At 38.8% G+C, this 23,297-nt stretch overlaps 1 protein-coding gene across 1 annotated transcript in view; it reads left to right on the forward strand.

Moving 5' to 3' along the window:
- Nucleotides 1–1,981: 1,981 nt before the first annotated feature.
- GBF1 (golgi brefeldin A resistant guanine nucleotide exchange factor 1) overlaps nucleotides 1,982–23,297 on the forward strand; it is a 109,231-nt gene continuing 87,915 nt past the window's right edge. The window contains exons 1-3 of the mRNA XM_023741009.1: nucleotides 1,982–3,134; nucleotides 7,942–8,047; nucleotides 9,063–9,129. Of these exons, the coding sequence (XP_023596777.1) occupies nucleotides 3,094–3,134; nucleotides 7,942–8,047; nucleotides 9,063–9,129 (214 nt within the window). The 5' untranslated portion in view covers nucleotides 1,982–3,093. The remainder of the gene's footprint in view (nucleotides 3,135–7,941; nucleotides 8,048–9,062; nucleotides 9,130–23,297) is intronic.

A 23,297-nucleotide genomic window follows, 5' to 3' on the forward strand; every position in this document is an offset into this window, starting at 1 on the left:
AACATGCAAATACTATGTGAGAAGACTTCAGGAAGATAGATTGAAAATGGAAGCATTATGATTTGACTGGTGGGTAAATGTGGACTCTTTTTGTCTGTTGGGTGGCCTGTATGGAGTGTCTGTAACTGTGATAGAGAAACAAATATGGGATACAGAAAGAAGGTTTGCCTGCCTGGCCCAGAGTCATTGACTTCTGTGAAGTCATTGTTCTCACAAGAAGTGGATGTGAGCTGCACCATTATTGAAGAGGCAGTCCTGATGTTAAGTTTTATTCACTCATTCATTAAGAATTTATTGATTTTTTTTTTTTTCCCTTACAAGTGTTAGGCATTGAGAATAAAAAGGTGAATAAGGCTTTCTGAGATGAGCATAAGCTCGTGGGAGAGATAGACTAAGTATAAATCAGTATAATATGTGTTTAAATACATCTATGTACAAAGTGTTAAGGGGTGACAAAAGGGTACTAATACTCTCTAGGGGGTTGGGAGAGTAGGTTAGCTAGGGAAGACTTCTCAGAGCAGGCATTATAATAACAGCTAACATTTTTTAGGTTTTAATGTGCTAGGTACTGTGCTACATGCTTTACAGGTTTATTTAGGCCTCACAACAAACCTATGAGGAGATGTTATTGTCTCCATTTTACAGTGCAGAACTGTAAACTGAGGCTCAGAGAGGCTAAGAAACTTGGGTAAGATCACATAGGTAGTAACAGTCAGGACTGGAGCCTAGGTCTGCCTTGACTTTGAAGCATGTTCTTATAACCACTGTGCTATTCTTACTCCTTTATTGACTTTTGGATAGAATAAGTAAGAGTTCACCAGATGGATAAGAGTGGGGAAAAACATTTAAGACAGAAATGAAACAGCATATGCAAAGAAAAAGAGGCAGCAAAGAACATAACTTTAAAAAGAAGGAACTTTTGACAGTCTATTTTATACATACAAAAAATATATATAGCATATATTGGGCACCAGTGTCCCACACCCAGCTTGAAAAAACAGAACATCACCAAAACTGAGGCCACAAGAGTACCTTTTTCTGTTAGTGCCCCTCCCCCCCACCATAACCACATTCTCAATTTTTTAATAAGTTTCTCTAGGGTATAGTCCTAGAACTGGAATTGCTGGGATATAGGATATAAAGTTCAACTTTACAAGATAATGCCATATTGTTAACCAAACTGTATCAATTTACATACTCACCAGCCACTTGGTCTACATTTTTACTAACTCTTAGTATTGTCAGATTTTAAAATTTTTATTATTTTAGAGGTGTAAAATAGTATCTCGTTATAATCAGATTATAATTTTATTTTGTAATTTTTCTGATTATTAATGAAACTAATCGTATTTTCATATTTTTTTTCCTCTTCTGTGAAATGATTATTTATGTCTCTTGCCAATTTTTTTTTGTTGTTATTCTATGTCTACTTCTTATAGATTTGTAGCAGTTATTTTATATTCTGGATGTTGCTCCTTTATTAGTTATATGTGTTACAAATGTTTTCTTTGAGTTCGTGACTTATTTTTTCCCTCTTTTCTATGGTGTCCTTTGAACAAACGTCTTTAGTTTTAATGTGGTTGCATTTACCAATCTTTATTTTATAGTTTGTACTTTTTGTTTCCTGTTTAGGTACTTCTTTCCTATTTGAGGTTATTAAAAATATCCTAAAAGTTTTCAGGTTTTGCTTTTCACATTTAATTTATTTGAAATAGATTTTTTTGGTATTCCATGGAGTAAAGATCCAATTTTTGTATCTCTTTCTCCTTCTTTTGTTTGGATCTAGAGGCAGTTGCCAGTTTATATACTGACTCTCTCTCTTTGGATCCTGTTGGGGCCCCACAGAGCACCAGGGGAATGCTGTAGACCCACCTTCCAACAGACAGTGCTTTCAAAGGATGTACGTTGATCAAAGTCTTTGGGCCAGCTTGTCTGGCTAGGGATGTTGGTTGGTATGTATTTGGTTGTTTCCTTTCATGTTATTTCTGATACAAGATAAGCCTTAAGTTTTCTTTTACCGTATTTATCTGAGATCTCTGCAGGCCTTTTGTGACCTATGACAGGGATTGTAGGCCATTGGCTGCCAGGCAGCAAGTGGTTCATCAGAGCTTCCCTTTTGAAGCCCAATGGCAGATTCCCTGGGTGAGGAAACTTATGCTCAGAGGCCTGGAGGGAGATGAGGCAACTCTGCATAGTCCTTGAAAATAATTCCTTTTCATTCCTTGAATGTTTTCTTTTTTATTAAGAAAATAACCTTAAGACAGTGATTTATTGCTTAGATCTTTGCTGTTTTAGACAGTTGTTAGCTTTTGCTGCCTAACGAATTTTGATGATATGTTGGATTGATTACTTCAATTAGAATTCCAGTTCAAAAGTTATCTCCTCCAGGATGCCTTCCACATAGTATGCAGATCCTATTAGATCTCAATTAGTCCACTGGCACTTTTGTTTGCAATTTGTAATATAGTTTTTGTTTTGTTTTTAACTTATGCTAGGTTGCTTTCTGTATGGGTGTGTTTTTTCTCATTCTCCTAGTTCTTTGAAAGAGAAATTAAATATTCTTACTTTATAGTGTTCCGTTACAGACACCCAAAATATTTTTTACAATGATGAGTATTCGGTAATTCCTTAACTATGTATTGAAGACCCTCTATAGTATGTCCTTATTCGCTTTTTTAGCTTTACCTCTCATTATTGCCCTAGGTGAAGATAATCTGCTCCAGCCAGTCTGGAATAATCATGATCCCCCAAATACATACTGAATTTTCCCGCCTCTAAGTTTTTACTCTATGTATTTTTGATAATCTGGCATTCCCTCTTTGTATTTTTGACTTTTGAATTCTGTCTTTCAGTTGTATTTCAAGGGCCCAGAAGTAATTTTCTTTGGTTCACTCCTGTAAGTCTGTGTACCACTCCTGTATTGGAGATATTTATGAGTTTATGTGCTTATGTATGTGTTTTATCTCATCTAATAGATTATAAATTCCTGTGGGTGGATAGGGACAATTCTGTATTACTCTGCCCTGCATTTTGTTTCTTGTTGTTAGTTGCTGTTGAGTAGCTCTGAATCATGGCAAGCTTACATATAACAGAATGAAACATTGCCTGGTCCTGCTTCATCTTCATGATCATCGGTAAGTTTGAGTCCATTGTTGCAGCTATTGTGCAGTGCCTTCCAACATAGGGGCTCATCTTCCAGCACTGTATCAGACATTATTCTTTTTTTTTTTTTTATTGTACTTTAGATGAAGGTTTACAGAGCAAATTAGTTTCTTATTAAACAATACACATTGTTCTGTGACATTGGTTGCCAACCCTACGATATGTCAACACTATCCCCTTCTTGACCTTAGGTTCCCCATTACCAGCTTTCCTGTCCCCTCTGCTTTCTTGTCCTTGCCCCTGGGCCTGTGTGCCCATTTAGTCTCATTTTGTTTTATGGGCCTGTCTGATTTTTGGCTGAAGGGTGAGCCTCAGCAGTGACTTACGTACTGAATTAAAAGGGTGTCCAGGAGCCATACTCTCAGGGTTTCTCCAGTCTCTGTCAGACAAGTAAGTCTGATCTTTTTTTGTGAGTTAAAATTTTGTTCTACATTTTTCTTCAGCTCTGTCCAGGACACTATGTGATCCTTGTCAGAGCAGTTGGTGGTGGTAGCCAGTGGTGGTAGTTGTGCTGGACTCAGTCTGGTGGAGGCTGTGGTAGCTGTGGTCCTTTAGTCCTTTGGACTAATCTTTCCCTTATGTCTTTGGTTTTCTTCGTTTTCTCTTGCTCTAGACGGGGTGAGACCAGTGGAGTATCTTAGATGGCCGCTCACAATATCAGACATTATTCTGTTGTGATCTATAAAGTTTTCATTGGCTAGTTTTTAGAAGCCAGGCCTTTCTTCTTAGTGTGTCTTAGTCTGGAAGCTCACCTGAAACCTGTCCACCATGGGTGACTCCGCTAGTGTTTAAAATACCTGTGGCGTAGCTTCCAGGATCACAGCAACATGCAAGTCACCACACTACTGACAAAAGGGTGATGGGCATTTTGCTTAGTACGTGTTAAGTGAAGTCTGATTGACTGAATGAAGTAAATGTTAGCTTTGATTACTGCTCTTAATCGTTTACACATGGACTACAAACTTAGTAATGCACCTATTTTTTTTTTTAACATTTTATTGTGTTTTAGGTGAAAATGTACACAGCAAATCAGTTTCCCATTCAACAATTTATATACAAATTGTTCCGTGACATTGGTTGCTATCACTGTGGTGTGTCAGCACTCTCCCCATTTCCACTTTGGCTTCCCTGTTTCCATCCCTCCAGTTTCCCTGCCTCTCCTTGCCTTCTTATCTTTGCTTTTGGGCAAATGTTGCCTGTTTGGTCTTGTGTAGTAGTTGATTGTTCATAGGAGCACGTTCCTCACGATGTTATTGTTTATTTTATAGGCCAATCTATTATTTGACTAAAAGGTGACCTCTGGGAGTGGCTTCGGTTTCAAGCTAAAAGGGTGTCTTAGGGCAATAGTCTCGGGGGTTCCTCCAGTCTCTAATCAGCTCAATAAGTCTGGTCGTTTTTATGAATTTGAGTTTTGTTCTACATTTTTCTCCCATTCTAACTGTGTCCCTGGTCAGAATAGTCAGTATCGGTAGCCAGGCACCATCTAATTCTTATGGTTTCAAGCTAGAGGAGGCTGTGGTTCATTTGGGCACAACGACTTTTCTAAAGAGCCTATTCATTTTTTAAAAAAATTAGTCAATTGAAAATTAAAAATAGGTAATAGGTAATAGATGCATGTGACACAATTCAAAAGGTACAAAGAATAGATAGAGAAAGGTGCTCCACTCAACCCTCCCCTCTTCCTCATCACCCAGTTCCTTTTCCCAGAAGCAACCTTTGTTAGTAGTTTCTGATTTGCTTTGGAAGCAAATCCTTCCTGAGATCTAGAGCATATTCATCTTGCCTAAATAGTTTAAGGAAAGAGAAATATTAGGAGAGCTTTGATCTTTTCTGAGATCTACACTCATTTTTGAGTTTATATTTCTTTTATTGCTTGGTTCTCCTCAAAAGAGAACATCATTGTAGATATGTTGTGCTTCTAGAGCATTTGGAAAGCAGATCATCTTCTGAGATTAGCCTAGTCATTTCTTTAAGTTGTCATTAAAATATGTATTGTCTTATATTGAGTTCTCTTGTGGATTGGGGGAGTTGTGGGCCTGGACAAAATTTGTATCAGTTCTTTTTTCTTTTTATCATGGTGGTTTTCATATTTCTCACTTTCTGGGGACTCTGTTTTGTACAAACTATACAAATGGAGCTACTCGCAGGGTGTATTTTTTTCTCTATATCTCTGACTATGTCTTTGTTTTCTTTTAGACCCTACTAAACTGCGTAAATGCTTCAAGGGCAGAAATTATATCTTATCTTTTTAAATCATAATTTTCGATTATATTGGTAGTACAGCAATTCATTCTCCTTGTAAAAAATTAAAACACTACAGATAAGGCTAAAGTATCCTCTGACTATACCCTGATTTCACAGCACCTTCTCTAGAGATAACTGTGGTTATGAGGTTCGGGTACATCTCTCCAGACCTTTTATTCTGTATTTACATATGTATGTATGTACCTGTATAAAATATATTAACTACACTTATCCATATAGATGACTTATAATGTTGCAGGAGAAAAGGGCAAATTGCAGAAGAATATATACAGTATGATACCAGTTATATAAAGTATAAAAGCAAACAAAATAATACTATATATTGTTTAAAGATACATATCAATGATGTAAAAGTATGAAGCAACATAAGGGTTTAATTAGCATTAAATTTAGAATTGTGGGACCTGTAGATGAAAGAGAGGAGTATATGATTAGGGAGGGCACACAGAAGCTTCAGTTGTTCTATTCTTAATCTGGGTATTGACTGTTATAGTACCCTTTATATCTTACTGTGTGTTAAATATTACATATTTTTAAAAATAAAAATCTAGTATTTTGTGTAGGATGGGTTGGTTGGTTTTACATAATTGTAACATACAGTACATATTATTCTGCAATTTTGTTTCCACCCCACAATATGTCTGAGAACTCTTTCCACATTTTATTTGCTTTGTATTGTCAGCACTCTGCAAAATGCCATGTGCATACCAGTTACCAGTTGCTGTTGAGTTGATTCCGACACATGGCGACTCCATGTGTTGTAGAGTAGAACTGCATGCTGTAGGTTTTTCAAGGCCATGACGTTTTGGATGCAGCTTGTGAGGAAGCAGCTCGTGAGGTCTTTCTTCCGAGGCATCTCTGAGTGGGTTTGAACTGCCAAGCTTTTGGTTAGTAGTTGAACACTTAACCAGTCACCACCCAGGGACTCTTGCCATGCGTACCTGTTGCCATCGAGTCAATTCTGACTCATAGCGACCCTATAGGACAGAGTAGAACTGCCCCATAGAGTTTCCAAGGAGCGCCTGGTAGACTCAAACTGCCGACATTTTGGTTAGCAGCCATAGCACTTAACCACTACACCACAGGTTTCCCCTGCCATACATAGTAGGTGCTTAATAAGTAAATATTTCTGGAATTTCTTTCTCGCTTACCCTGATAGCTTTACTGTTTTAACTTTCCTTGATGAGATAAAGTCCATCTTATGTTAAGAATCCAACTACTTGGCTCTCCTAGAAGTCTCTAGAAGGTCAGGGTAGTTTAAGAAATAATTCAAAAAGCATCAATCCAGAAAATTTCTCGAAGGTACCCCAACAATCTCTAGCAATAATGTCTAATTCTTCAAAGTCAAGTGTTTGTCTAACTGTGCCCCCACCCCTTTTTTCCCCTTTCTACTCTTTTTAATTTTCTCGAGGAGCATTTCTAAATAATGGAAAGTAGTAAAGTTGGTTTTACATGCTCCCAGGGTTTTCTCTATACCAAGAAAAAAATTTTTTTTTAAAATATATTTTCACCTGGGGGAGAGAATTAAGTATGTTTTCTAAGTACTGATCTAGGCAGCGAAGAGGATCCTGTGGTGGTTTGGTTGGGAGCACATAAAATACTAAAATAGTATTTCAACTTCACTTCAGAGGTTTGTATAGAAGCTCTTTAAAAAGAGCCTACCTTTCATTCTGCTTACTAGGGATTCTCTTCTATAAGCAAGTGAACTGAGAGTTTAGAACTTTTCAAAAGTTGTATCACTGTCACTGACCAGTTTTCTGGAGCTGATGTGGTAGAATAGGCACAATCTGTAAATTGACGTTGTAACTGTGGTTCCAAAGCAAGGCTATTCTAAAAGCGTTCATTCTTTTCTTTTAACTCGAGCCTTCTTTATTACTTCATTGAGTAGATAAACAACAAAAACAAAGGGAAATCTGAAATATTGTCTTTATCAAACTAGTATCACAGATGTATCTGCACACCTAGAGGCCTCATAGAAGAGATTTTGGGGGACACTAGACTTTGAAGAGTTTGACATTCTTGCTAGAGATTGTTGGGGTACCTTTGAGAAATTTTCTGGATTGCTGCCTTTTTAATTGTTTCTTACCCTTCTAGGAGAGCTAGGTAGTTGGATTCTTAACATAAGAGGGACTTTATCCCATCTTAGTATTACAGGCAAAAAATCTTAGTACTAAAAATTTAAATCATAATTCTACCTTATCAGGTACTGATTTGAGTATGGGTATGCTCTGGTATGACTTGATGCTGAACAGGTTTCATCGGAGCTTCCACACTAAGACGGACTAGGAAGAAAGGCCTGGTGATCTACTTCAGAAAATCAGCTGATGAAAACCCTATGGATCACAATCGTCCTATCCACAACCAATTATTGGAATGGTGCAGGGCCAGGCAGCATTTCGTTCTGTTGTAATAGGGTCGCCATGAGTTGGGGGCCAACTTGATGGCAGCTAACAACAATAGCGGTGCTCTGGGTAACAGCTATTAACCAGACTTTTCTCTTAACTGTTTTGGTAGGTTTGCCAGGATGGTGGATAAGAATATTTACATCATTCAAGGGGAGATTAACATTGTGGTTGGGGCCATTAAACGAAATGCCCGATGGAGCACCCATACCCCACTGGTAAGTGGGGAATGAGCTGATAACCTGGTTACTGAGTTGTTTTAGGGGATCTGCTACATAGTTCAGACAGTAACCAAGCTCCCAGTAATAAGGAGAATAGTAAGAATTCAGAGTTGTTTTTTGTATCAAAGACCCTTCTGTTTTATTCCAACTAGCATCAAATTTACGGGCTGGCTTTTTTTTCTCTGGGACCCAAAAGATGACTCCATTCTATTTTTGTAAACAACTTAAGCTAGTATTTGGACCTCTTTAATGCCTAAAAATGTCAGAAAGATTCCTTATCCTCTCGTTCCCTAGGGCTATAATTAGCCATCAAATTTATTTAAATTATTTTAATTACTGATGCGTGGAGTATGGCTTGGTAATGGTATATATTCTTGGGGGTTCAGCAAACTTCCATATATGGACTAGGCCATATCTTGCCAATCAGATAAGTAGAAACTTACCTGTTGTAAAGTTGGCTTTTCTTTGTTGCCAACTTTGTTTCTTGTGTAATCAAGGATTTATTTATGTACAATTATACAAAACAATTTTTGGCACAATTATAAAAACAAGTTTTGAAATTTCCAAGTTGGTGAAAGTGCATATATGTGAGTTTGGAAATTTTCATGTTTATTTACAAAAATGTATTGTTCTAAAAGTAAGAGTGGAGTCAGGAATGTCTTTGAAATGAATATGTGTGATTACGTAATGAATGTGAAAGAAGAGAAGAGCTAGAATAATACACACATAAAGGATCTGGCAATCTATGGTAGCTTGAGTGCTATGGTCATTTTATAAATTAGTGCTTTAGGATTCACTGTCATAGGTAAGCCCAGGGATCTCTATCAAATAAGAGCGTAAGGAACAGAAAAATATAAACCATGGCTACCTTTCTTTTCCTCAGAAGGAAAACTTACTAGATTTTTTTGTTTTGATTCAGGGAAAGAGCCCTTGATCTATCCTTTGTTTATTTTAATTTTTTTCTCTTTTGATGCAATAATGACTTTTCTTTTTTAACCTGTGGTTTTTGCAGGACGAAGAACGAGATCCTCTGCTGCATAGTTTCAGTCATTTAAAGGAAGTTTTAAACAATATAACAGGTAAGTCCCCACATCTAGGTAGGATTACTTATCCTGAACAAAAATATAAATATTTGGTTTATTGCAGGGGTCTACAAACTTTTTCTACAAAGGGTCAGATAATAAATATTTTAGACTTTGAGGGCCATATAGTCTTTGCGCAACTACTGAACTCTGCCATTGTAGCTCAAAAAGCATAGACATATGTAAATGAATGGGTGGGGCTGTGTTCCAATAAGATTTTCTTTATAGAAACAGGCTGCAGTCCACATTTGGCCCATGGATGCAATTTACCAACCTCTGGTTTATTGCATTGCTGATTCTTTTCCCTGAGTTCCTAATAGAGGAACACACTTTAGTCTGGACTTATTGTTTATACAATCGTAAGGTTCCCTCATTAATTGGTAAGTTCTTTTTGGTTATTTTTTGTTTTTATTTATACAGCTTTCTTTCCCTACCTCACGTATGCCATGAGATGGAAATTGGCAGTACAAGTTTACATTACTTGCAACAAAACCCTTCTCTTATGGAAAGTTATTTGTTGCTGTTAGGACCTTAGTTCTCTCTAATACAGATCTCTCAGCCTCATGTGTTCCCATCTAGAGCTACCAAAGTTGAGTCTGCTGCCTAATTTTCTTACATCCTTCAGTTAGGAATCCAAATTACCTGCTGCTTGGAACTAATAAAACCGGAATATGCTGAGGAGCCAGTTCTTGTCAGTGGTACTGGGAATATAGCCTGGTATTACCAAGTTTCCCCTGGAGTGAGGAGGAAGATGGTAGTGTTTTCCAGGGGCCAACAGCTGTGGCAGATGTTGAAATGGTGCCTGCCAAGGTTGCACCATTGATCTTGGTTTGTAGCGTACCTGCCTGAGAAAATGACAGAGTAGACCCGAAATAGAGTATTTCATGCCAGATTGGTTCTGAACCTCCTGCACAGTGCTGGCCCCCAGGAGCAGGTTTATGGGTCAGCTGCCCCTGTGGTCCTGGACTCTGCAATCCATGACCAATTTCTTGTTTATTTTACTAAAACAAACAGATTTTTCTGATTGGCAGTGTCAGGAGGACTGCTTTCCTGGAAGCCTGTCAATGGTAGGAGACTGGGAAAGGGTTTTGAGCTTGGAGAGAAAAACTGAAAGGACTGTGTCCAGGCTGTGTGATGGGAATGGTGTACCATTTAGATTGGAGGGGGGATGGCAGGAATTCTAGGACTTCTTCTGGGTTTAACTCATGAAACTGACTTGGGCTGTGTCCTTTTTTACAAGGACTTTTCTGCTTGCATTTTTCTAACCTGTCTGCTGGCTTGGTTGGTAAGCATATCACTATTAGAAATGGGTGGTTCATTGAACATTGTCAGTAAATGAAAATAATTTTCTTTTCTTGTAAACACAGTCTTTTAAGTACATAAGCACCACTTACTCCTCTAGGGGTATTATCTAATCATTGTGAAGGAAATAAGTCTATTAGTAGATTGGCTAAATCTATACCAGTATTCTCATAGTTATATGTCTCTGGACCACACTTGCATTCAGTATTTGTCCAAACTGCATGATAACTGTATGTTCTGTAGCATTAGGAGTAATAGAATATTCTAATACCAAATCTAAAGAGAGGGTTGTACTTGGAAGATACAGGCTCCCCAAGAGCACAGTTTACATGTTGCTGTTTTGGATAAAGCCTTAGCTAACATCAGTGAGAGAGACCTTCCTGCTGCCCCTCACATTTGGTCTTTAAGTCCTCTTGGGAATCCTTTTGGGGGATTATTCTGAAGTAGTTAAAACAGATATGTGGTTGCTAGGTACTGGAGGGGTAGAGAGTGACTGCTAATGGGTATGGGTTTCTTTTTGGGGTGATGAAAATGTTCTGGAATTAGTTAATGGTGATGGTTGCCCAACTTTGTGAATATACTAAAAACCAATGCATTGTACATTTTAAGAGTGTGAATTTATCATATGTGAATTATAGCTTTTTTTTTTTTAAAGCAGATAGTAGACTGGAATAGTGATGGGATTCCCCTGTTGTTGGAAGCCTCTTACTGTGGTCTCTGCTGTGCTTTGGACCCATTGCCCAGCAAAGGCAGCATGAGGCTCTGTTCAGCCTCCTGGCCCAGTTTGTCCTTTTATGTCTCTCTCATTAACTCATGGAAGCACATAGCTTTTATATTTAAATTTATTCAAGCTGTAATCTTTGACATTTGAGTTAGCTTTTAGTACAGTTTTGCATTTATAGTAATATATGTTATGTATTTTCTCTATCCCCAAAGAATCCATTTTAATCTTTTCCGGATGCAAATTTCAGGCTGTCTTGTCCCATCTCCCTTCTCTTGCACTCTTTCCCCTCCTCCCACGGAGTGTGTTTGATCAGGTGTGGCAGGAATATCCACTGTCAAGCTGCGCCCTTTATATTAGTCAATATTATCCTTCTCCCCCTCCCTGTCTGTCTGCCCCTTTGGGCTTTCCCAGTTGATTTATAATTTTGGAATTCTCATTGGAGTCTGTAATACAGTTTGTTCATTATTTAACCAAAACCTGTTTAATGAGCAGAGAGAGGCAATGTAAATGTTAAGCATGTTGCAGTGATGTACCTTTGTGCTTCTCAAAACGGTTGGGTAGTTAACTCTGTGCTGCCTGCAGGGTTGGGGTGCCCTGACCTTAGGGGCAGAGGGGCCACTGCCTCTACCTTACATCTGACCAAGCCCTGCCGTGGGCATAGATTCCAAAGATACATTTCCTTTCATCCTTCTAGGAAGCTTGTGGGGGCTTTTCGATATTGGAGTTATCTTCAATATTACAGCTAGACCACATGGTAAGATCTTTAGCATGGGATAGGAGAATGGGAGAGAAGGCAAAATATCGCGATACTTGATGCTGCTTTTGGTTTTAGGTCTGAAGAGAGAAGATAGTTTAGAAGACTACTTCTAGCCAACATGGTCTGTAGTCTTTGTTCTCTTTGTTTCCATACTAGACAAGTTCTTGCAGGCCTTAGTACCCTCCATCTAATACAACTTTATGGAAAGTGCTCTAACCAGTTGTGATTTGTGGTGTTTGGCCATGGTCATTTGCCTCCAGATTTAGGCTGCCTTTGTCCTTTGTCTTTAGACTTAGATGATTACAAAGAGATTCTTTTCCATGGGACTCATTCTGTCAGCATTTGGAATTGGAAAACCAGAGGCTTTTTGGTTTGAAGTAGGAAGAGAGGAGCAGTCTAAAAGTATCACAACTAAGATCTTCCCTCATAGGATCACCTCTTAATGACTTTAAAGCCTTCACGGCCAGGCATGAGGAAGACTTTTTAGCAGTGTGTGTGTTGGAGGGGGGGGGGCAGGACGGAAAGGGCAAGGGGCTGTAGGGGGTTGCTTTTGGAGATTTAATCCCAGGCCTTTTTAGTTCTAAGGATCTACGAGAATTGGAAGTATTCAGCTAAGACTAAGGTCGTTCTGAGGCTTGGGATGAGTCCTTGTATTAACTATGAAACTGTTCGAGCTTCTTGGACCTTTTCTTTCTGGGATTCCCCCGTATTTGAGTTCCTCTGGGCCTGGCTTATTGAGTTGCTTCTAATCAGTGTTTATTGAACATCTGCTGTGTACCAGGCACTTTGCTTAGGTACTTAAGCATCAGAACTATAGTAGTAAACAAACAGTCAAACTTCCTACCCTCGTAGCCACCGGTGTTACAAGACTAGTGGCTCTAGCTGACCACAAAGTTAAGCTTTGTGGCCTCTCCTCTATGCCATATGGCTCCCTATTAGGCATGTAATGACTGATAGTGAACAAGAGCAATCTGCTACCATCACTTCTTATTTCCACTCTTTCCCTTGCATAACATACAAATATGCCAAAGAAATGAACAAAAATGATAGCTTATACATTTGCTTATTTTGCTTTCTCTTGTAGAGGTTTTCTGGCCAGAGTTTAGGTATTCCCAAAGACATTGTGGGTTCCATAGAGTAATTCTGAAGGATAGGATCTTTTTTTACTGAGCTTACTCACACAGCAAAATATGATATACTTGAGTGCAAGAGGGAGAAGCAGGTGCCTGGAGAAAGTAGATGTGTCAGGAGTTTATTTAAATATAGTTTATCCTGGACAAACACACCTGTAGGGTACTATCTGTCTCAAGCTTTGTGAATTCAGAGTCTGAGCTAGGAGGTTTGAGTCCATCTAACCTCCAGAGGTTTGCAGAGCACATTTAAACAGAGTCTGGAAGTCAAGCTGGGAGGAACTATGACATAACACCTGTCAGGCCTAGGCCTCTTAGAAATAGCTTTCTAGGTAGAAGTGAAACTGTTCTGAGGATGCCTCATGTCTTACATTTAATGTTTCATTTGGAAGATGAAGATGTAGGGGGGAGAAAAGATTTTGGTAGTCGTTGTCAGGAAAAAGATTGAGTAAGAGTACATTATTTGAAAGAAAAATTTGCTAGAGTCATCGACTCTCATATGGAATGAATGTATACTTTCATTTTTTCCATAGTGGCCTATAGTAGAGTAGGCAGTATATCATTATTAATTAGCATGAGAAAAAAGTTGATAAGTTATTAACTTTGCCCCACTTGGAGTCTAAAAGAATAAGTGGAGACTAAAAGAACCAGAGTTGTCCCTGGATGATAGAAACAGTTAATGTTCTCAGTTGCTAACAGAAAGGTTTGCAGTTCGAGTCCACCTAGAGGCACCTTGGAAGAAAAGCCTGGAAATCTACTTTAGAAAAATCAGTCATTGGAAATCCTATGGCGCTCAGTTCTACTCTGACACACATGGGGTCACCATGAGTTGGATAAACTGATAAAAAAAAGTCAGCAACTGATAAAAAAAGAACCAGATATGATAAAAATTGGCAGACCAATTCATGTAATGGGCTGAGTGTTGAAAGAGGCAAGGTTGGGCAAACTTATGTAAGTATCTATTTTCTATGCCCTTTTTGACTCTCTTGTTCTCTAGTAAAATATAAGACTATGTTAGTTTGGATTGTTAAGCAACATGTTAGGATGTATCTTAAATTAGAGCCAGATTGACTTTGGTGCCTTCGACTCTCAGTAGATTCGGTGGCCCCAGACCTGCGGGCATTTCAGCACAGTTAGAAAAAATAAGGGTACTATGATTTTTTTTTCCCTCAGGTAATATTCATATTAATAAGGTACCTTTAAAGAGACCTGTATATTGATGGCTTCACTTTGTCATTTCTATTTGCTGGGGCCTTCCCCAGATAATCGCTGAACCCTCTTCCCTTGGCCTTTTTAAACCAAGAAGTTCTTCTAACCGTTTGTGTTTGAGATTAGAAGATGAAGACTCTTTGAGAAGAAGCAGCTCTGCATAGTCTGTCTTCTCAAAGGTTTCCCCTTTCCCTTTTTGTCTCTCCCTAATAACCAAAAACACTTAGCCATCAGAATTAGTCTACTAGCTGGTAGGAGGGCATATTTTCCAAAAAAAGAGGGTTGTGAAAAAGAGGAAAGGGCATTCATAGTAGCTTAGCTCTCAAAAGCAGAGGCAAAGAAACCTAATTTCTTTCTGGCAGAGGTTAGGGGACAGTGTGACAGTGTGGTCTGTGGTGGGTGTCAAAATTGCTGGTATGATTCTCATTGGCATTGTCCTTTTTAGCACAGCCACCTCTTGAGGTCTGAAACTCCTCTGGGTACGTGCCCAACTTGCCATGACAGCAGTCAGATGAGTAAAAAGAGAGAAAGCCAGCTGCTGCTTTGTTTTTAATAAGCAGGCAGGCAGAGTCCCTTTCTTCTTTTCCACCCACTGAAACTCAGGGCAAGTGCCAAAAGGGTTTCAGAAGAAGCCAAATGTTTGAAATTCAACATGCAGTTTTGATTAGGAGAGATATGAAGAGTTTGTTTGTCTCAGCCTTACTCCCCTCCCCTCTAGCCACCTCTCTGTGCTCATAGATGCTTAATTTATAACCGCAATTTCTGAAGTGATTTTGGATATGTTTTTGGAAAGGGTGAGTGCATTTGTCTATTCTCTCCTGGCACCCATTAGAAGATGGAGCTGTGTATACAGCAAAATGGAGATTAGATTATTTCAGCTCAGATCACCTCATTAAAAAAGGTTGGTAGATGGAGAGCAATGGCTACCTTAGGCTGTCAGTTTTGCTTCAGGAAAACAGGAGATAAGACGCTCCTCATCAGTTTTGAGGACTTTGTTCGTTTCTTTTGTTCTTTGGAGATCCTGAAGGACTTAGATGGACAAGCACTCCTGGCTGCTTGTTGGCTGGCTTTTCATTGCATGCCTCTTCTGTAACACCAGCCTTCTGTTACCACTGTTACTACTGTAGGTTGAGTTGTGAAGGGCTTTCACATGTGCACAGATCACAACTGACCTTTCCTTGTTCCACACTTATTGAGCAATTATTTACCCACTTGTGGAACTCACATTATTGCCTTGCGTTTCTGGCCCTGTGTGTAATAGGGGCATCCAGGAAGTGGCTGGATAGACTGTACATCAGAGGGCAATAAATTGGCATTTGGTTTGGTGGAAAGGCAGGGCCGGATGCAGTGTGGGAGCACTGGTTTTTCTGCAGTCAGTTATGCAGCTTGCTTCCAGGTGTCCTGGAAAGCAGCTTGGGAACTAGAGGTTAAGGGTAGTTGGGGACATTAATTGGGGAGGGATAGGATCAAAAGAACTTCAATGTTATCTGTGATGGGACCTGAATTGGGAAAAATCCTCTTTAATTAGAAGAACAAAAGATATTTCCCTGACTCTGATGGGAGTTTTGCCACTGATTGTTCTTCCTTTTCAGGTAAAATGAGTTATTAATTGGCAAAAAATATAAAAACTTGGGAGACTCGTGGCAAGAGTTTACAGAATAAGAAAGCCTCATTCCACATGAGCTTTTTAATGAAGGTTCATTCTTCTCTTTGGGCAAACAACAGGTTTAAGAAAGCTGGCACCAAATTGATAATAAAGTGGTAGCTGAGATGGTAATATCATTGCCCTGCTGTGGGTTAGGGTGGTATTATTCAGATTGCAGATTGCATTCCGTTAGTGGATTGTGATATCGTTTTACTGTGTTGTGCAGCATTTTTTCCCCAATTTTTTATTATGAAAATTTTCAAACATACTGAAAATTGAAAGAATGTTATAGTGACCACCCATAGCCCTCACATAGAGTCAAAATTATTAACATTTAGCCGTATTTACTTTATCCATATATATGTGTGTATTATTTTTCATGAGCCATTTGAAAATAAGTTGCAGACATTTTGACTTTTCACCGCTAAATACTTCAGCATGCATCCTAAATATTAGGACATTCTTCTTCATAATCATAGTATCATTATCATACTTCAGAAACTTAAAAATAATTTGCCAATATCAACTCATATCCAGTCTGTATTAAAAATTTCCTATTTGTTCCCAAAATGCCTTTTGTAGCTGGTTTTACAAACCAGAGTCCAAGCAAAATTCTCACTTTGTTAGGTAATTTTGTCTCTTTAGACATTTTAAATCTAATACAGTTTTTTTCTTGACATTGGCTTTTTCAAGAGAGCAACCCATTTTTCTTTAGAATGTTCTACATTCTGTGTTTGTCTGTGTCCTTGTGGTATCATTTAACTTGTTCCTGTATCTTATATATTTCCTGTATACTAGCAGCTAGAGTTAAACACTTGATTAAATTCGAGTTATTTTGGCAAGAGTACTTCATAGACAATACTGTGTATTTCATATTATATCACCACAGGAGGCACGTACTGTCAGGTTGGCTCCCTGTTGGTGATGCTAAGTGTGATTACTTGGTTCTGGTGGTACTGCCATATCTTCTCATTATAAAGATACATTTATTTTTCTCTTTGCAATTAGTAGGTAATCAGTGAGGTAATAATTTGGCATCTTGTGAATATCCTGTTCTCTAATATCCTTTCACCTGCTGATTCATCCACTGATGAGTCTTTACCTAAATCATTTATTCCACTGGGTGTTGCTGAATGATGATTTTCTAAGCCTGTCATTCTTTCTACATTTATTAGCTGACATTCTCTGTAAAGAACTGCTTTCCCTCATCAATTGGAGGATGATCCAGTTGCTCCTAAAAAGGCAGGGTAAATGTTTAATTATTTCCCTTTAATTGCCAATTTTCAGAATAAGGAGTTAGTGTTAATAATCACCACTAACAGTGGCAAACGAGTCCATCCCCTTTTTTACAGACTTATGGATTTTATTTATTCAATTTTACAATTAATTACAGTCACTGTTATTTTTGGTGCTCAAATAGTTCCAAGTTTGACCAGTGAGAGCCACTTCAAACTGGTTTCTTTGTTCTTTTGACATGACCCCACTGGTCTTAGAGCATTTCCTTGCTTTTTGGTACAAGCAACCAACCTTAAGGGAAAAAAAGAGAATAGAATAGAACTGGAAATACTAGTGCATAACACATATTAAGGAAAAGTATTGTTTTGTGGAACTTTTGTTTTAGTTAGAAATGTGTGTGTTCGGGGTTGCAGTGTAAAATGTGTTTTCTTACTGTGGGTCATGGTCAGAAAAGTTCGAAAGTCCTGGGAGAGAGCTTATGATTTACTCCTGTTCCAGCACTGATTGGAGTTTGTCTCTCTGCAATGTTATTTCTTGGGCAAAGAGTCAAAAAGAGTGCCTCTCCCACCATTTTCTTGGCATTCTGTGAAGGACTCAGTGAGGTGCCTTAGCACTTTTGACCTTTGGGAACCAGTGGAGTATCACATCTGGGTTTATTCCTGTCAACTCTGGTTTCAATAAAGCAGTTCTATTTAGATGATTGTTTTTCTCTTAATGAATCAGCTTTTGCAAGGCAGCGATTAATTTGAGCCCATTTGAATCTTTGCAGTCCCAGAGAATGTTAGAATAAGAAGTATTTTTCCCCAAGGAAACAAGGATTATGGATGTAACTATGACCGACTAGTCACTTGCACCTTGTGCCTTGCTCCTTTTATATGATAATTAAACTGGTTGTTCAGGGAAAAAGGGATAGCACATCGTATTAGAAGTGCCCATTCTTTTGAGTCCTTTTGGTGGGTTAAATTAGGGAGTCATTTGTACTAGAAAGACTCCAAAATAGCATCTTCTTCTCCAGGAACTTTTCCCTTAGTGGAAGTTCATATTTGTTCAACAAATTTTTTTTCGATCACTTACTGTGTGCCAGACGCTAAACTAAATAATAGGGACCTAATTTTCAAAGAGACTGATACAGTTCCTGTCCTCATAAAATTTATAGGCCAGCAGGCTGATGATTTGAGAAGCTCCGGAATTTGAGTGAACAAGTGAGCACTGGTTTGAAGTCTGCCCAGCAGACCTCAGGAAAGTGATGTATGTCTTGGTTTACTGAAAGAGAAGGTTCTAGGATGGTCAGAAAAGTAGCAGCAGTGGTGGTACCTGCAGTGTCCATCTTACTCTAATCCTCCACCCTAGTCCTGGTTGCCTGGCATTGACGATGGAAATACTGTTTGCATGGCAGCATCATTAGCTGCTTTAGGACCTTGGATGTCTTAGGGCTAGATTAGTCCATTTATATTGGCCTTTGATTCATCAATCTGTACATCTCAGAAATGAACTGACAGCAGTTGGACTATAGATTAAGATATCAGTGGCTGATTACCTTATCTAATCAAATTCAGCTTTGCACTTGAGTCTTCTCTGGCTTCTGACGCAATTGTTAGGATTTTGAAGTCTAGGGGCACAAAACAAAGATTTTAGTAGCTATTGAGCTAAAGTGCTCAAAGAATGAGGAAGGCCCTTTTCTCCAGCCAGGGTCTAAAACCTAGTTAACCCCAGTTTAAAAACAACATGATGTTTTTCAGTAACAGCCCACTGTCTTTAGCCAGGGACCTCGTGTGAGGAAGAAATATCAAAACCCATGTAACTTTGGCACAGGATCTGGCTTGATAACCAGCAGAACATCCCATCATATATTTATTGTTTGGATCCCAGAGAAAAGTACCCTTATTTAGAAGTACACTTGGGAACCTTGGGACTTTAAGAGAGAATGCCACCTGTCTCTAGGAAAAGTATTCCTGGCATTTTCAAGGGCAGAAAGATATATCAGGGCAATGAAGCAATTAAACAGTGGTTAAGGTCTTTCAAAAAAAGAAACTGGAGTGGATGTAGAGTATAAATGTATTCTACAAAATGACCTGTAACCGATCATTTGCTTTATAGCCTATTGTATTCTGAACTTAAAGTGTGGTTCTTTCTCCTTTGCCTCTTTTTTTTTTCTGGGATGAGTCTACATCAGATATACATCATTAATGCCTACTATAGTAAAAATACTTTTTGTGTCCAGAGCCTGGTGACTCTGGCAAAGGATCCTGGTTCCTTTCTGGTACAGGAAGAGAAGTTCTTGGCTCAGCCCACGTGGACAGAAGCATTGTGGGAAAAGTAGTCAAGGGAAAGTGGATTTCTGTTTTCAAAATCCAAATATGGTTCGTTAATCCTTCAAGTGAGCCTGAGATTAGCATCTTAATCAGTCTCATTTTGGGGGCTTTAAAGACTCATTCTGTTCTCTTAAGTTCTGTAAGGGAGAAAATGAGCAATGGCTACCTTTGGTAGAACTGCTTCATATTTGGGAAATTGGAGATGTTGCAGGCTAGGCAGGCTGCAGGCTCAACGGTGAACAAGACTGGTTGTACCTATGCAGTAAAGGAGGGTAGAGAATGGGAAATATTTATGTTGGTAATAGTCTTCTTTCAAAAGCTCCAAAGGAGAGGAAAAAGTTGGTTTGCTTCCCTAGCAAAGGCTGTTTTACTTCTATCTAGAATGAGAGTTCACCCCCATTTCTCCCTTTTACGTAACTGGTGTCAGGACATTTAATTAAATCAACTCATGTTGAATATTTTGGGGTTTTTTATGTTGAAATAATCTCAAACTTACAGAAAAGTTACAAGAATAATACAGAGGACTCCCATTTACCCTTTTGCTACTTGTTTTTATCATTTTCTCTTTATATATACACACACGTGTGTGTGTGTATGTGTGTATATATATATATACAGTTATTTTTCTAAACTATTTTAGAGTAGGTTATATGTCATGACTCTTCATCTCTTAATGCTTCAGTGTATATTTCCTAAGAAGAAGGATATTCTCTTACATAATCTTAATACAGTTATCAAATTCAAGAAATTTAGCATTGATACAATAATTTACTATTCATATTCCAACCTTGCTTGCTGAAAGCAAAGGACTTGAAGCACTTACTGATGAAGATCAAAGACTACAGCCTTCAATATGGATTATACCTCAACATAAAAAAAAAATCCAATAAGCAACATCATGATAAACAGAGAAAATATTGAAGTTGTTAAGGATTTCATTTTACTTGGATCCACAATCAGCACCCTTGGAAGCAGCAGTCAAAAAATCAAATGACATCCACCTATGAGCAGCTGATATTTGACAAAGGCCCAAAGTCCATCAGTTGGGGAAAAGATAGTCTCTTTAACAAATGGTGCTGGCATAACTGGATATCCATCTTCAAAAAATGAAACAAGACCCATACCTCACACTATGCACAAAAACTAACTCACAGTGGATCAAAGACCTAAATATAAAATCTAAAATGATAAAGACCGTGGAAGAAAAAATAAGGACAGCCATAGGAGCCCTAATACATGGCATAAACAGAATACAAAACATTACTAACAATGCACGAACACCAGAAGGTAAACTAGATAACTGGGAGCTCCTAAAAATCAAACACTTATGCTCATCAAAAGACTTCACCAAAAGAGTAAAAAGACAACCTACAGACCGGGAAAAAATTTTTGGCTACAACAAATCCAATCAGCATCTAAGCTCTAGAATCTATAAGATACTGCAAAACCTCAACAACAAAAAGACAAATAACCCAATTAAAAAATGGGCAAAGGACATGAACAAACACTTCACCAGAGAAGACATTCAGACGGCTACCAGATACATGAAGAAATGCTTACGATCACTAGCCTTTAGAGAAATGCAAATCAAAACTACAGTGAGATACCATCTCACCCTAACAAGGCTAGCATTAATCCAAAAAACACAAAATAAATGCTGGAGAGGTTTTGGAGAGACTGGAACACTTATACACTGCTGGTGGGAATGTAAAATGGTACAACCACTTTTGAAATCTATTTGATGCTTTCTTAAAAAGCTACCAGTAGAAGTACCATATGATCCAGCAATCCCACTTCTTGGAATATAGCCTAGAGAAATAAGAGCCGTCACACGAATAGATACATGCACACCCATGTTCATTGCAGCATTGTTCACAATAGCAAAAAGATAGAAACAACCTAGGTACCCATCAACGAACAAATGGATAAACAAATTATGGTATATTCACCCAATGGAATACTACACAATGATAAAGAACAAATGATGAATCTGTGAAACATCTCATAACGTGGATGAATCTGGAATACATTATGCTGATTGAATTTAGTCAGTCACAGAAGGACAAATACTGTATGAGACCACTATTATAAGAACTCAAGAAATGGTTTAAACACAGAAGAAAACATTCTTTGATGGTTACAAGGATGGGGAGATGGGTATTCACTAACTAGATAGTAAAGAAGAATTATCTTAGGTGAAGAGAAGGACAACACAAAATACAGGGGAAGTCAGCATAACTGGACTAAACCAAAAGCTAAGAAGTTTCCTTATTCCAAATACTTCAAGGGTCAGCGTAGCAGGGGCGGGGGGTCTGCGGACCATGGTTTCAGGGAACACCTAGGTGAATTGCCATAACAAAGTTTATTAAGAAAATGTTCCGCATCCCACTTTGGTGAGTGGTGTCTGGGGTCTTAAAAGCTAGCAAGCAGCCATCTAAGATACATCAATTGATCCCAGCCCACCTGGAGCAAAGGAGAATGAACACCAAAGACACAAGGAAAGTATTAGCCAAAGAGACAGAAAGGGCCACATAAACCAGAGACTTCATCAGCCTGAGACCAGAAGAGTTAGATGGTGCGTGGCTACCAACAATGACTGCCCTGACAGGGAATACAACAGAGTCCCTGATGGAGCAGGGAAAAAGTGGGGTGCAGAACTCAAATTCTGGTAAAAGACCAGACTTAATGGTCTGACTGAGACTGGAGGGACCCCAGAAGACATGGCCCCCAGACTCTCCGTCAGCCCAGAACTGAAACCATTCCTGAAAACAACTCTTCAGACATAGACTGGACTATGGGACATAAAATGATACTCATGAAGAGAGTGCTTCTTAGCTCAAGTAGATACATGAGACTAAATGGGCAGCTCCTGTCCGGAGGCGAGATGAGAAGGCAGAGAGGGTCAGGAGTTGGTTGAATGGCCATGGGAAATCCGGGGTGGGAAGGAGGGGTGTGCTGTCACATTATAGGGAGAGCAGCTAGGGCCACATACTAATGTGTGTATAAATTTTTGTATGAGAAACTGACTTGAACTGTGAACTTTCACTTAAAGCACACACACACACACACACACACACACACACAAATTCACGAAAAAAATCAAACAACGTATCACATCAGGCAAATCTACTGCAAAAGACCTCTTTAAAGTGTGTCATGGGTTGAGTTGTGTCCCCCAAGGATGTGTGTCAATTTGGCTGGGCCATGATTCCCAGTATTGTGTGAATGTCCACCGTTTTATCATCTGATGTGATTTTCCTATGTGTTGTGGATTCTATCACTTTGGTGTTGATGGGATGGATTAGCTGTAGTTGTGTTGATGAGATCTACAAGACTAGATTGTGTCTTGGGCCAGTCTCTTTTGAGATGTGGGGGAGAGGAGTGAGCAAAGAAACATGGGGACCTCATACCCCCAAGAAATAAGAGCCAAGAGAATAGTGCATCCTTTGGACCCAGGGTCCCTCACTGAGAAGCTCCTTGACCAGGGGAGGATTGATGACAAGGACCTCCCTCCAGAGCCGACAGAGAGAGAAAGCCTCCTGAAGCTGACACCCTGTTTGGACTTGTAGCCTACCAGACTGTGAGAGAATAAATTTCTCGTTGTTAAAGCTATCTGCTTGGTATTTCTGTTGCAGCAGCAGTAGATGACTAAGACAAAGTGTTAAACAACAAATATGTCACTTTGAGGAGTAAGGTGCGCCTGATCCAAGCAATGGCGTTTTCAATTGCCTCATAGGCGTTCGAAAGCTGGACAATGAATAAGGAGGACCAAAGAAAAATTGATGCCTTTGAATTATGGTGTTGGCGAAGAATATTGAATATACCATGGACTGCCAGAAGAACAAACAAA

Source organism: Trichechus manatus, unplaced genomic scaffold, assembly GCF_000243295.1.
Source record: "Trichechus manatus latirostris isolate Lorelei unplaced genomic scaffold, TriManLat1.0 scaffold00007, whole genome shotgun sequence".
NCBI lineage: Eukaryota > Metazoa > Chordata > Mammalia > Sirenia > Trichechidae > Trichechus > Trichechus manatus.